We start from the raw sequence: 12,692 nt of genomic DNA on the forward strand, positions 1-12,692 counted from the left end.
CTCTTTTCAATTGCTCTAGTGTCGGCTTTTGTGTTCCATAGGGTAGTCAAGTGTCTCAGATTGAGAGTCAATGATTCTGAAAACCATTCGATTTGGTCTATGATGCAAGTGCAGGAATCAAATCCTGCAACAAAAAAGTAACATTTGAAAACTCTTGTTCAAACAGGGAAATTTTGTTGTTTTTTTGTTTCTTTTTAGGCGCAACTAAGCCATTTAACCCGTGTTTGTCACGAGTTATAAATTTTATTTTTATAAAAATACCAGGTATGCCGGTTACTTCATTGTATTTTTTATATAAAAAATTCAAAATGTAAATTAAAAAGCCTATTCAAATAAGATCAAGATATTCCATAACATAAAATGAGATACGTATATGAGATATGTATCCACTGAATTTATTTATTTAAATAAATAAAAGATAAATCCACATTCTAAAAAATTCATGATTTAAAAGATAAACATAAATGAAACTGATTGAATAAATTCATGCCATAAAAAATATTATGCAACGCCGAACACATCAATAATATAATTTTAAAAAATATATTTTTTATTTTAAAAAATAAACTTTATTTGTATAAAAAAGTTATAAATGAATTAGAATAATATCTTGAAAAATAAAATAAAAACATAACAACTAAAAAAAACATATATTCAAAAAGGTATATAAAAAATCTTGACTTCGATCACGAGACTAGGATAAACCTATAAAAAAACCTTGAAGATAATCACAAAATCAATATTAAAAAAAATTAATGTTGAACAATAAAATTGTACGAAGCTGAATTCCCAACAAATTAAATGTCAAAAGATAAAACCAAGAAAAACATTAATTACACAAAAGGATCGAAAAAAATGAGGGTGAGAAAAAAACATTAATTAGAGGGATAAAATTTTTTAATTGAATTGAAAAATAGCTTTAATAAAAGGAAAAAAATCAAAATAATAAGGGTCAAACTGAAAAAAAAAACAACAGAAAATTTGATTGAAAGAAAAAAAAAACTTCAACAAAAGTTCCAAGGATCAAGAATAAAAAACCAAACATATGAGAAATTGCAATTGAAAAACTAAATTGAAAAGAAAAAAACTTCTATAAATAGAAAAGGAATGAAATAAAAAATTAATAGAATGGGGACTGAAATTGAAAAGTAAGAAACAAAGAGAAAAATGATGTATATTACTTATCAGGAGAGAGAAAAAAGGAAACAAAATCCAAATGACCACTGATGACATTCCAACCACTGTAAACTATCACGCGCTACTCCAAATGAAAGAGGACACAATGACATATCTATGGGGTCGGCGAAAGGCCAATTACACGCGCCGCCTAAATGGTGCGGACATCACCCAAGTGTTGGGACATGCCGAGCACGTTTCAGCAAATTTAAGCATTAAAAAATTCAAAAAAAGTAAAAATACCAAAATACCCCCTACTACACTAGTAATTAAACAAGATACTCATATGAAAATACAAAAATACCCTCAAATGCTAAGCTTATGTTTTTTCTATTCCTAAATTAAAGAAGTAATTGCACTATGTATTAAAAATCAAAATCCTAAAACACCCTTACCCAGTAACATAATAGTTTTTTTTTTTACTATGAGGGCAAACGCATATTTTTACTATTAAGAAACTTATACAAAATCAAGAAAGTTTTTTGTGAATAATTTTATATTTTATTGATTTTTAAGGTAAAAAAATATTTTTACCATGGAAAAAAAAAAACATCAACACCTCACCTAAGAGGTTTGATTTTTTTTGGACCAAAAGGACACAAAGATAATTTTACCTAACCCAACATATAATTTACTATGGATTGAGATAAGTAAAACACCTTTACACCGACGCCACTTAATTTTTTAGATTTTTAGGTAATAATGTGAGCTTGTGAGAATATTTTTTTCCTCAAGATGGTCGCAAAATTAGGCATGGGACGAATCCAGAGAGTGATACATGCACCTACTGAAGTTCATTTCTAATGATATGTGGCACTGTGAAGCACGCAAACAATATTTTTCCCAGTTTTGATACACATTAGAATATGTTTTTAGTATGATTGTTTTTTTAAGTGTTTTTTTTATTTAAAAATATATTAAAATAATATATATTTTTTATTTTTTAAAATTTTTTTTTGACATCAATGCATGAAAACAATAAAAAAACACATAAAAAAATTGAATTTTTTTTTTCAAATTTTAGCTAAAGCGTGACCCAACCGCATAGCCAAACATACTCTTAAGTTGTTATTGGAAAAGATAATGGCTACCTCTCCACTCTAACGTAATTAAGAGATTGTTTGAAATTGTGGTAACTTTGTTTAGATTTCGACGATCATTGGTCACTGGAAAATTAGGGTTGAGAGTTTTCAACTTTAAAAATTTATTTTTCAACCTTTTTTTTTACAAAAAAAGCACCTACAAAACAACCTAGAGACCCGCATAAACCCCTTTATGCCTTCAAACAACCTAAAAACCAATCTAAAATAAAAAAATTCAACTCGAAACCCAAAAACTTCTTGATGTAAGATCCACCTTATCAATCAATTTTTAGGTGAAATAATACTCAAGATAAACTCCTTTCATCAAATTAAATAATTTGACATCAAAATTAATATTTTTTTGTGGCTATAATCGGTGTCAACTAAGAATTTGCATCTCTATCACCAGAATTTAGCCATTCTCTCTCTTCCATCTCAAATTAAGAACTAAAAATTAAAAAAATAAAGTTTTAGGCTATAATTAAAATTTTAAAATATTGAGAAATTGAAAGTTTATAATTTAAAAAATAAAAGGCCCAAAGTGAACCTTTTGATCTAATTTCAAAGTTGCAATTCATTTTTTCTACCTTTTTCACTCGTTCTCTTTCTCTCAATCTCAATCGTGGTCTTTCTAGGCAAATATAAATCAATTGACCTTTAATTAAGTCACAGCTTGTTTGTGATGATAGTAGTGATGACGGTTTAAAGTGTTTTTTGTTTAGAAATACATCAAAATAATATATATTTTTTATTTTTTAAAAATTATTTTTAACATCAGCACATCAAAACGATCTAAAAAAATATATAAAAAATCCATTTTATACAAAAAAAATAAATTTTGAAAGAACATGGTTTGCACTGCATTTCCAAACATGCTAGAAATCACCGTAAGAAAAATTGATGACAAAAAAAAGAGAGGAAAATTTTACACAATGAAATGTTTCTTTGTAATGCAAAAGTTAACATAGTTATGCCACTCCTTTTAAAGTTTCTTGTAATTTGAGAACAATAAATTTGACCTAAAATTAATATCAAAACCAATCAGATACCTTTTTAATGATTATTAAGGACTAAAATCTGGAGCTTTAGAAATTGGAATGCTCAGCTTCAGATCCCCCATCATCAAAATTGAAAAAGAATAAATCTGTAGGTATATTAGACCCAAAAGAATCTGGGCCTCATAGCCTGAGCAGGGGATACAGGTCCAGTCCAATTACTTTACTAATGGATGGACAGACCGATAAAGCGCTAAAACAATTCTGGGATTTCAAGGGACACATGGGCATTGCATCTTTGCAAAGACAAGATTTTGTTGCTGCAACCTAAGTAGTATTTCAATAAAAACAAAATCAAATGAGAGGAGTAGGTGCGATTCTCCACAGGTTCTCAAATGGGATCTCTTTAAAATGCCCAACACATTCACTTTCAATTCAAAGTAAGTCCATTTAAACAAATAAATAAGTATATTTCTCATTTATTTCAATCATATTTCATGTTTTAAGTGATTCTAAATAAAGGGTTGTTGTTATTGGCGTGATTCAGGGAGTGTTTTTCTTGGAAGCATGGATGCATTATTATCATCAAATAGTAGCAATTCCTCTAGTTTGTTATTGCTATATGAAGAGAAACACAGGGATAGTAGTGGCTATCAAGTCAAGAATGTTAGAAAGATATGGACTTTCCCTCCTGTTTGTATGGGCAGGCGTTCTTGTAAAATTGCTGGCAGAAAGGTCCCTCCTTTTCTCTCCGTGTTGGGTTTTAGAGGGTTTCAAAAGCAAGTGCCTTATTAAATTGATTGAATATCACATGTTTGATGAAAAGCCTAAAACAGATTCTAATAGTATTAGTTTGATCTGTAAATTCTCAATCCTTTTCTTTTTAATTGTTACTTTAAAGTTTAAACCTCCGAAAATCCAATTTCACTGTATGACTATGAATGATATATGCTAGTAAAGTTTTTGTTCCTTCATCATTGGATGCGGCAATATCAATTAGGAAGGATCATTAACCGGTGAAAATGCAAAGTTACAAGGGGATTTTTGTTGTATTCTACCTTTAAGTTTATGAATGTGCCTCAAATGCAGGGAGCTCAAGATGCAAAGAAGGCAAAATTGTATTGTAGGATTGGGAAGGAAGTTGTATCTGCGTAAGTTGGTTGCTTCTAAATAGGCTGTGAATAAAACTTCACTTCAGAACATTTTCTGTGGTTTGTGATCATCTGGATTTGACCCAATTCTTATAATTATAGCCACTGCATTTCTTGCTTTCAGGGTGATGAAAAAATAAGAAGTTTTAATTCTGTTTCTTGAAATGGATTGTAATCTATTGAGTGATGCAGTGTAAAGAAAGGCGGTCCAAATCCAGAATCAAATACAGCTCTGGCTGCTTTAATTGATAAATTCAAGGAGCTTGATGTACCCAAGGAAATTTTGGAGCGCAATATCAAGAGGGCTTCTGAGAAGGGACAAGAGGCTTTCATTGAGAAAATTTATGAGGTTGGTATGATTATCATCAATCCTTTTATCAGGGGCTGCTAAGATTCAAAACATGCAGGAGGATTCTTTTAAGCCGGTCCTATTAGTTATTTCAATCTGATTTTCTTCAAATAAACTGCTCCTTCCACATTAGGTATATGGTCTCGGTGGAGTTAGTATTGTAGTGGAGGTCTCGACAGATAAAATAAAAAGATCCGTGGCAGTTATCAGAGAGGTGGTCAAGGACTATGGAGGAAAGATGGCAGATCCAGGATCTGTATTGTTCAAGTTTAGACGTGCCAGGGTTGTGAATATTAAAGTCACAGATGCTGATAGAGATCAGCTCCTTGGCATTGCATTAGATGCTGGTGCTGAGGATGTTATTGAACCTCCAACATATGAAGATGATTCTGATGAGGATAGGTCAGAAAGGTAATGCTCCCATCCTCCAATTTCATATAAAGATGCTTTTGAATCTGTAGATGCCACGCTTCAATTCTATTTTCACAAATTCTTGTCCCATCCTCAATGACTTTGATGTTTGATACTTCGTGCTGGAACTTGTTCCGGTAGTGGTTCTTAGTTGACCCTTTTCTGATGTAGAGCTTTAAAGATGATTGCTTCAGAGTTAGATTAAATGTTAAAAAATCATACAAGTTTCACAAATCTTTCAATTTCTAGATTATTGATACAAATGTACAAATATTCTATGACGTGTTGATTTCAAAGCCTTTAACAAAAAGAAGAAACAAGTTATTAATTCTGTAGATGATCACTTGGTGCATTGTAGACAAGTTGTAAGAAGTCCTTGTGTAAGTAAAATGGATTTTTGAGCATCTGATATGTATGATATGATGAAGTAGCCTTTCACACTCATGGTGACATCTAGTTGCACGATGACATCATGTTGGAAACTTTATAAATTTTTTCATAAACTTGCATGCAAATTAAGTGAACACCAATCAAGCTCCTCCTCATGGACTTTCAAGGGAAACAAAGTTTGCTTCCTCTTGATTCCTAGCACTACCTATGAAATCATACCATGTAAGGCAAGTTACAAATAAGTATTTGCATGGTGATGGCTTTGAGCTTATGATGAGCCATCTTTTGCACTTCACAGATGTGTGGCTGGGTGAAAAAAAGCCGTAGGCTAGCAATGAAAGGAACTGTTAAGACATCATGCAGGAAGCTTTATGAAAAGTTTGGCATAAAATGTATGTAAGCTAAACTAGCACCAGCCAAGGTCTTCCTTATCCAAGATTTCATAAGGGGGCAGTTCTTCTAGATTCCTAGATCTACCAAGGAAAGTCCATCCTCAACTGTATATTTATTAAAATGAACCTCTAATTTTCAGTTTGGAAAGTCTATGAACAAAAAAACAGAAAAAAAGAGAGAAGAAAACAAATGCTTTGCTTGATGTGTGTTCAAAATTCCTGTTCTAGAAGCAGAAAATAAAATATTATGTGAGGAGAACCCAATAATTATTTATTTCTTTGTAATAGATACAAGATGCATTGCAAAAAGCCACAATTAAGTTAAACCATTCGATGGCTTTTACATTTATCTGGTATACACAAAATCTGATTGTGATGGTGTTCACCAGGCTAATGAGTTCTTTTAATAAACTATGTTTCTCAGGATATGCAAAGCCCTAATCATTTTCTGTTTTTCCTTTTTGATAGCTACTATAAAGTTGTCAGTCCAGCAGAGAACTATGCAGCAATATTGTCAAAATTACGCAATGAAGGAATAAGTTTTGAGACTGATAATGGCTCTGAGCTACTTCCCATAACACCTATTGAGGTATGTCCACAGTGTTGAAATGTTTTTTCTGTCTCTTCACCTCTCTGATTTTCCGTTCTTGGTATCGTTTCATTACTTTATGGTTCAATGAATTGCCTAATGAGCATTTGATTATTTTTATGGTGTTTTTCACACACAAAGTGCCAAAGATTGCGAAACATGCTAGCAGCATAGCGATGGAATTCTTATCTTTATTTGTGTTTTAACGTTTTTTGTGCCTGTTCAATGCAAGCCTAATCTTCACTTGCATTTTTTTAATTAAATAAGTGATATTAGTGTTTGAATGGGTTTCAGGTAGATGATGAGGCAGTAGAGTTGAACAAAGTACTCATGTCTAAATTACTTGAACTTGATGATGTCGATGCTGTTTACACGGACCAGAAGTAATGAAATCCCTCACTGGGTTGTTTTCTCAGTTTTTTATTTGAAGTCTTAATAGTGCAGGACAGCCTTTATGGATCTGGTCCACTCACATGATACAAGGCTTATTTTGCCCACCAACTCCATGGAAAGGTTGTAGCTGTTGCAGGAGAGTGGCAGGTTTTATACATTGATTTCCATCTTATAGATTATTTGATTACCAAATTGATTAGAACAGTAGCCCCACATTTGTTTCCCCACGCTCAATCTTTCTGCAACAACAATGTAAAGCATATTCTGTGATGTGACCGTAAGCCTGGTTTTGGGAACCCGGCAATAACAGCTGTTTTGTCAAACCCCAGTTTCTAGAATCAGGCCCGTTCCTTCTACGCTTGAGCTGAGCAACTTGTGCCAGGGCTAAACTAAGAAAACTTTGTCATGTCTACTAGTTTCATACATGATGATTTGCTAGTTCCATGTTTTAACTTCCTGACATGAATCCTCTGAACTCAGATATTCCTGTCACTGGATTGTACCAAAACATCCCTTTCTTGAGAGAGAACCATTTCCTTCTCATCCTTTTCTATCTAATTGTTCAATTCGGCTCCATTTAAATGTGATTCTATGCTCTTTTCCTTCCTATTTGGCAGTATGTTTAAAGGAACTGTTTTCACTCCTAGATTTCCTTACGGAGAAAGCATTCTCTGATGCATATGTTTGTACAAAAGAACTGTTGGCTATGCTAAGGTAACATTTCAACATGGGATGTAATTTTAATTTTACAGACAAATCAAGATACATGTTATTTATAAAAGATGGACAAGCCAACAAAAAATCACACCCGAATACCAACAACAACAACACAACTGCAACAACAAGAGACAAGGAGCACCATATGCAACACAAACCAGCGATATTCGATCATGGGTTAGTTATCTATTAATCCTTGCATGTGTATTAACATTCTGCTGGTGCAAATCTTAAGCAGCGTTGAACTGGTGATAAATCATGAGGCATGATAAATCACACAACCCCAATTGATTAATGATTTTATTTCTTTGGCACCCAGCATCCATGTAATCCATATGGTAGACCGTAAGGGAACTTTCCTCTTGCAATCTCTTCAAATGTTGATCCATCTAATAACAGTGCATATCCATCTCCATTTTTCTCACTGATCATGGAGATCACCACACCTGCGACCCATTTACATATAATTAGTATGTACTTCGTAATTAAATGCTTGTTTGGGGTTGCGGTTTAACATGTTTTTTATAAAAAATTGATTTTTTTTATTTCAAATTAAAGTTTTTAATATTTTTAGATCATTTAAAGTGCTGATATCAAAAATAAATTTAAAAAAACAAAATAAAATTATTTTAATGTATTTCTAAACGAAAAATAATTTGAAAAATAATGAGTATTACATTCTTAAACACTCTAAACACCCCTAAAAAGAAGATACGGTTGTGAAGTAATTGGAAAGTTAATTAATTATCAATCGATGATTGTTATGTTAACAAAAATCAACTTAAAAAAGGCAAATTCAGAAGTGATAAATAATATTGTAATTAGGGTTATAGGAAAAACAATTGCAAGTAGCTTGACTGAAGAAGAGTCTAACTCCTTGTAAAATCAATACATTTCTTAATATGGCATAAAGAAAACAAGTTTTCAGTTAGGGTTTTGAATGGTTTAGTTTAGCCAATTATGGAACTCATATTTCAGATCTCTCTCTCTCTCTCTCTCTCTCTCTCTTTTGAGAAAGAGTACGTACATACTCATAGTAACTAAAACGATTGATAATCAAGAAAAAAAGGAATTAAATAACATTTACTCACCATCATCCTCTTCTGTAGCACCTGGGCGAGCCACAAAAAATGGTTCCGAGGGCACAGCACCCTCTTCATACCAATTCTTTGCCTTCTTCTCGAGCAAGTCAATCTACAATATGACGAAGATTAACGTTAAAACTTTGAAAGAAATTGTCCCCTATAACCATTTACAAGAAATTGAAAAGCATTTTTTAATAACCATTTGGTAGAAACTGAAAAGTCAAAGGCAATATATATGCTGGGTAACTAAACTGTACGCATGCATAGTAATTAATTAATATCAGTACTGGTCAAGACTTTTACCTTAGTGAGGGTGTTGGGGAAGTTACAAGGGCGTTGTGCTCCACAAGCATAAGCATATCTGTATTTTTTGCCCAAATATGCAGGGTTAATGCTGCACATGTCCATTCCTTTCCCATGCTCTTCTGGGTCCAGTGCTGCCTCCAATTTCCCATATGGACTCCCGTCCAAAGGAATTATGAACCTCCCGACCCTACGTGTATATATATATATAGTATTCAAAAACAGCATTTTGATTTTTAAACAATGTTTATAGTTCCTAAACGTCATGCATGAGATGATCTTCCAAATTGAGAGCATTGAAAAAAGGCATAATTGTGGAGCAACATAAGCTTGGTTAGCTATCACAGATTCACAAGTGGATGATCCAGAAGAGGACAAACTAAATGAAGATATTGTTGTTTTTGATTTTGACGAACATGTCTTGTGTAGAATAATTAAGCATAATAAACATCATTGACAAAGAACTTAATGATAAAAAAGGGAGATTAATTAATTACGTACCTAGCATCTGGTAGGACATCTTCACCCATGAAAGACCGTAGATTTTGTAGACTTAGCTTCTCTAAGATTGTCGTGTCCGAATTATGCTCACAACAATCGGCAATGACGGCAGTCACCCTCCCATCTTCATCTTTCTCTTCATAAGCATTGATGAAATGGAATGTTACAAATAGAGGCACTTCCACACTTGCCACCTTAAAAAATTCGAAACAAACAAAACCAAATCCACCCATAAATTAAATTACAATGTAATTAGTCCTCATCCTAATAATTAATAATGATGATCGATGATGTAAGTGGACTTACAATCTTGCCACTAGCTTTACACATAACATGCATAAACCCTTTGGAATCCGGGTGCCACTCAAACTTGTACAAAGGTGTGGGCTCAGCTCTTAGCAAATTTTGTGCACAGTATCTCAACGGCATTTCTGGCACTATCACATAGTGTTCAGTAACCGGAAACGAGTGGACCCATCCCGGAGCAGGACCTCCACGACAATCCACCCGTCCGATTACTTTCCTCTCGTTACTTCCAGGCTCCATCCTCACCACCAAGTATCCGGGCCTGAACAAATCAGGCAACAAGGTTAAGAACTCAGTGTCTGTCACTATTGGATGTGCCGAATGTATTAGACCCCCTAGTGAATCGCTATATTCAAATTTCCCTAACGTGTCCAAGGTGTTTGGATCAACAACTATTGACCCTTTCTGTGTTTCAGTTAGGCAAACAACACGTCCATCACCGAGCTTGACCACGCCAGTGTTAGCGTTATCGGTCAATGACGCTCCGGAGAATAGGTTAACTAGTTCCCCTACGTAGGACAGGAAATTGTCAGGCTTTGGGACCTCAGAAAATTCACGGTAACATAGTTTGTTATTCGTCTTTGCCGCCTTGTAAGCCTCCGATTCGATTTGGCGGTGGGCGGCGATTAATCGACCATTTTCAAAGTGGAGTCTGACTAATGTGGCATAGCCATCGAAAAGGTGCCGGAAGTTGTAGTCCCCTACGTGCCACATGCCCGGACCATTTCTAAGATACGTTCCACTCTGCATGAAATCAAAGTCAGGTGATTAACCAACACCAATTAAATCAAAAATTTATTTATTTATTTAAACGATCTAGGTGGTGCCCAGTGGTAAAAACTTGGAACCAAGAGGCTTGCTTCCTCTGTGGTTGCTCATATGATGGCCACTGGAGGCTTACATGGTCGTTAACTTCAGGGCCCGTGGGATTAGTCGAGGTGCGCGCAAGCTGGCCCGGACACCCACGTTAAACTAAAAAAAATCTATTTATTTATTTTTTTCTAAAACAGTAGTATGAAATATGCTATATGGATGCGTACTAGCCAGATCTTACATCTGATTATGGCACAAGGAATATTTCAGAACCATACTATATAAATAAAACAATTATTATGAAACGAATAAAACAAGGAATATTCTTTGTTCTTTCCTCCCAAATCCTGGACCCCTGACATGATAAAACTATATGCAGCTCTTCAAACTATGCGGAAAAATGAACAAAATAATCACAACCTAACAAAAGCATTCAATGTTTTCGTGTCATGTAATTGAAAGTACAAACATGTAAGACATAATAAGAAAGGATAAAAAAGTAAATGGAAATTCTGTTGGATCTTTCAATGTACACTTTCATCAACTTTCAAACTTGCTGCAACTTCAAAACATAATTAAATTAATCCGCATCTGAATCAAGTTCATAAAGATACCTAAACAAACCATATAGGACTTATTGATGTGTGTTGTTTTCCTTTAAAAAATTCTCAATGCAAGTTTTCTTGTCTTTTTTTATGGCTATTGCCTAAATAGCCACGTTTTTTTAATAAAATCAAAGATTATATATATAAAAAAGATACCTAAACAAATTAGGATGGAAAAAAGAAGTGTAAACCTAGATAATTGTAAGAAAAAAAAAACTATAAGAATACCCTTAAATTTATTTATTTTATTATTTTTTGGATGAATACTCTAACCACACATGAATATCGTATATCCCTTAATTCATAAGGCGGTGTACAAATCAAGTAGTTAATCTCTACTAGCGCATGGAAAATTAAGTGCAATATTTTACATACCAACCACAGTGGAATTTCTCCTTGAACATCAAGCTCTCCTTCGTATCTTTCTTGCTGGACACTTGTCCATGCAACATGATTCCGGTCACCAGCAAGTTCCTTCTCCAGTGATGGAAACACAGTTGGTGCTTGGGTTGCAACTTTCGGGACCATTGAGTCCCGAGGGTCACGTTTTCTTGCAAAAGTACCCTTGCCTAGGGAAAACCCTTCTCTTCTGCTCTCAAATTTATCAGAAACCATTGCATTTGATGGTGAAATAGAGCGACCAATACTAGCGGAAAATGCCAAGGAAGCCATGAAATTAACTAGTTAACCAATATGAAGAGAGTGAATGATTTAATGTGGTAAGATGATTCTTGAGAGAGCTAGAGCTCTAGAATGACATGTATTTATAGTAACACACTGAGGGACATACGAAGTTGGAGAGACATTGAGAATTCATATTGGAATCTTATCAGTGGAATTTCTCCCCACTAGAGGACAATATTGCTTACGTTATTTGTACTTTTAATTAAGAGAAATTAATCTTGTGTGAGCATACTCCATGTTTAGGAAAAAAAGATGCTCATGGCATGTATGTCCAAGCTCGGTGATTGCTTCAACATATGTTCAAATCTTCTCAATTGAAGTGACGCACACTTTGGTATTGTGATTTTCTTCTTCTTCTTCTGTTTTTTTTTTTTTTTTTTCATTTTTTCTTGATATATGGAAAGGTTGGACGACTTTTGAACTGTTCAATAAGTAAAGCCTTTTTTTATACTTGAATTTCCATTTCAGGGTTCGAATTTTATAAAATTTCTAAGTAAAAATTCAAATTTTGATCATTGAATATCTTCTTGGAGAACAATTAACCATTTCTGTTTTTGATCCACATTGTGAGCAGGATTTTGTTTGGAGTAAACTAATTAGAAATGATTTTAAAATTAAATTACATGGATCTGATTAAGGATTGATGTATTTTCTAGCATATGGTTCTTGGCATATCTTTGTACCTAACATGTTTAGGTACTAAGCTTGTTTTGTTTGTTTGCTGATGCTTTTCTGTGGCTCTTTGTTATC

General features: G+C 33.7%; 2 protein-coding genes across 2 annotated transcripts; one reads left to right on the forward strand and one right to left on the reverse strand.

The window, feature by feature from the left end:
* Positions 1–3,505: 3,505 nt before the first annotated feature.
* On the forward strand, positions 3,506–7,504 carry LOC7470742 (probable transcriptional regulatory protein At2g25830). Its single transcript, XM_002308566.4, has 7 exons — positions 3,506–3,693; positions 3,801–3,988; positions 4,343–4,404; positions 4,597–4,753; positions 4,887–5,164; positions 6,415–6,535; positions 6,830–7,504. Exons 1-7 carry the CDS (start codon positions 3,612–3,614, stop codon positions 6,920–6,922), a joined length of 981 nt encoding a protein of 326 aa, XP_002308602.2. The 5' UTR covers positions 3,506–3,611; the 3' UTR covers positions 6,923–7,504.
* Positions 7,505–7,666: 162 nt separating this feature from the next.
* Positions 7,667–12,021, reverse strand: LOC7470743 (carotenoid cleavage dioxygenase 8 homolog B, chloroplastic). The gene is made up of 6 exons (XM_002309507.3): positions 11,634–12,021; positions 9,841–10,584; positions 9,535–9,728; positions 9,034–9,223; positions 8,737–8,839; positions 7,667–8,091 (listed from the first exon to the last, which is right to left on the reverse strand). The coding sequence occupies exons 1-6, from the start codon at positions 11,928–11,930 to the stop codon at positions 7,946–7,948; spliced, it is 1,674 nt and encodes a 557-aa protein (XP_002309543.1). The 5' UTR covers positions 11,931–12,021; the 3' UTR covers positions 7,667–7,945.
* Between the last annotated feature and the right edge of the window lie 671 nt (positions 12,022–12,692).

The sequence above is a fragment of the Populus trichocarpa genome, chromosome 6 (assembly GCF_000002775.5).
Source record: "Populus trichocarpa isolate Nisqually-1 chromosome 6, P.trichocarpa_v4.1, whole genome shotgun sequence".
Classification (NCBI taxonomy): Eukaryota; Viridiplantae; Streptophyta; class Magnoliopsida; order Malpighiales; family Salicaceae; genus Populus; species Populus trichocarpa.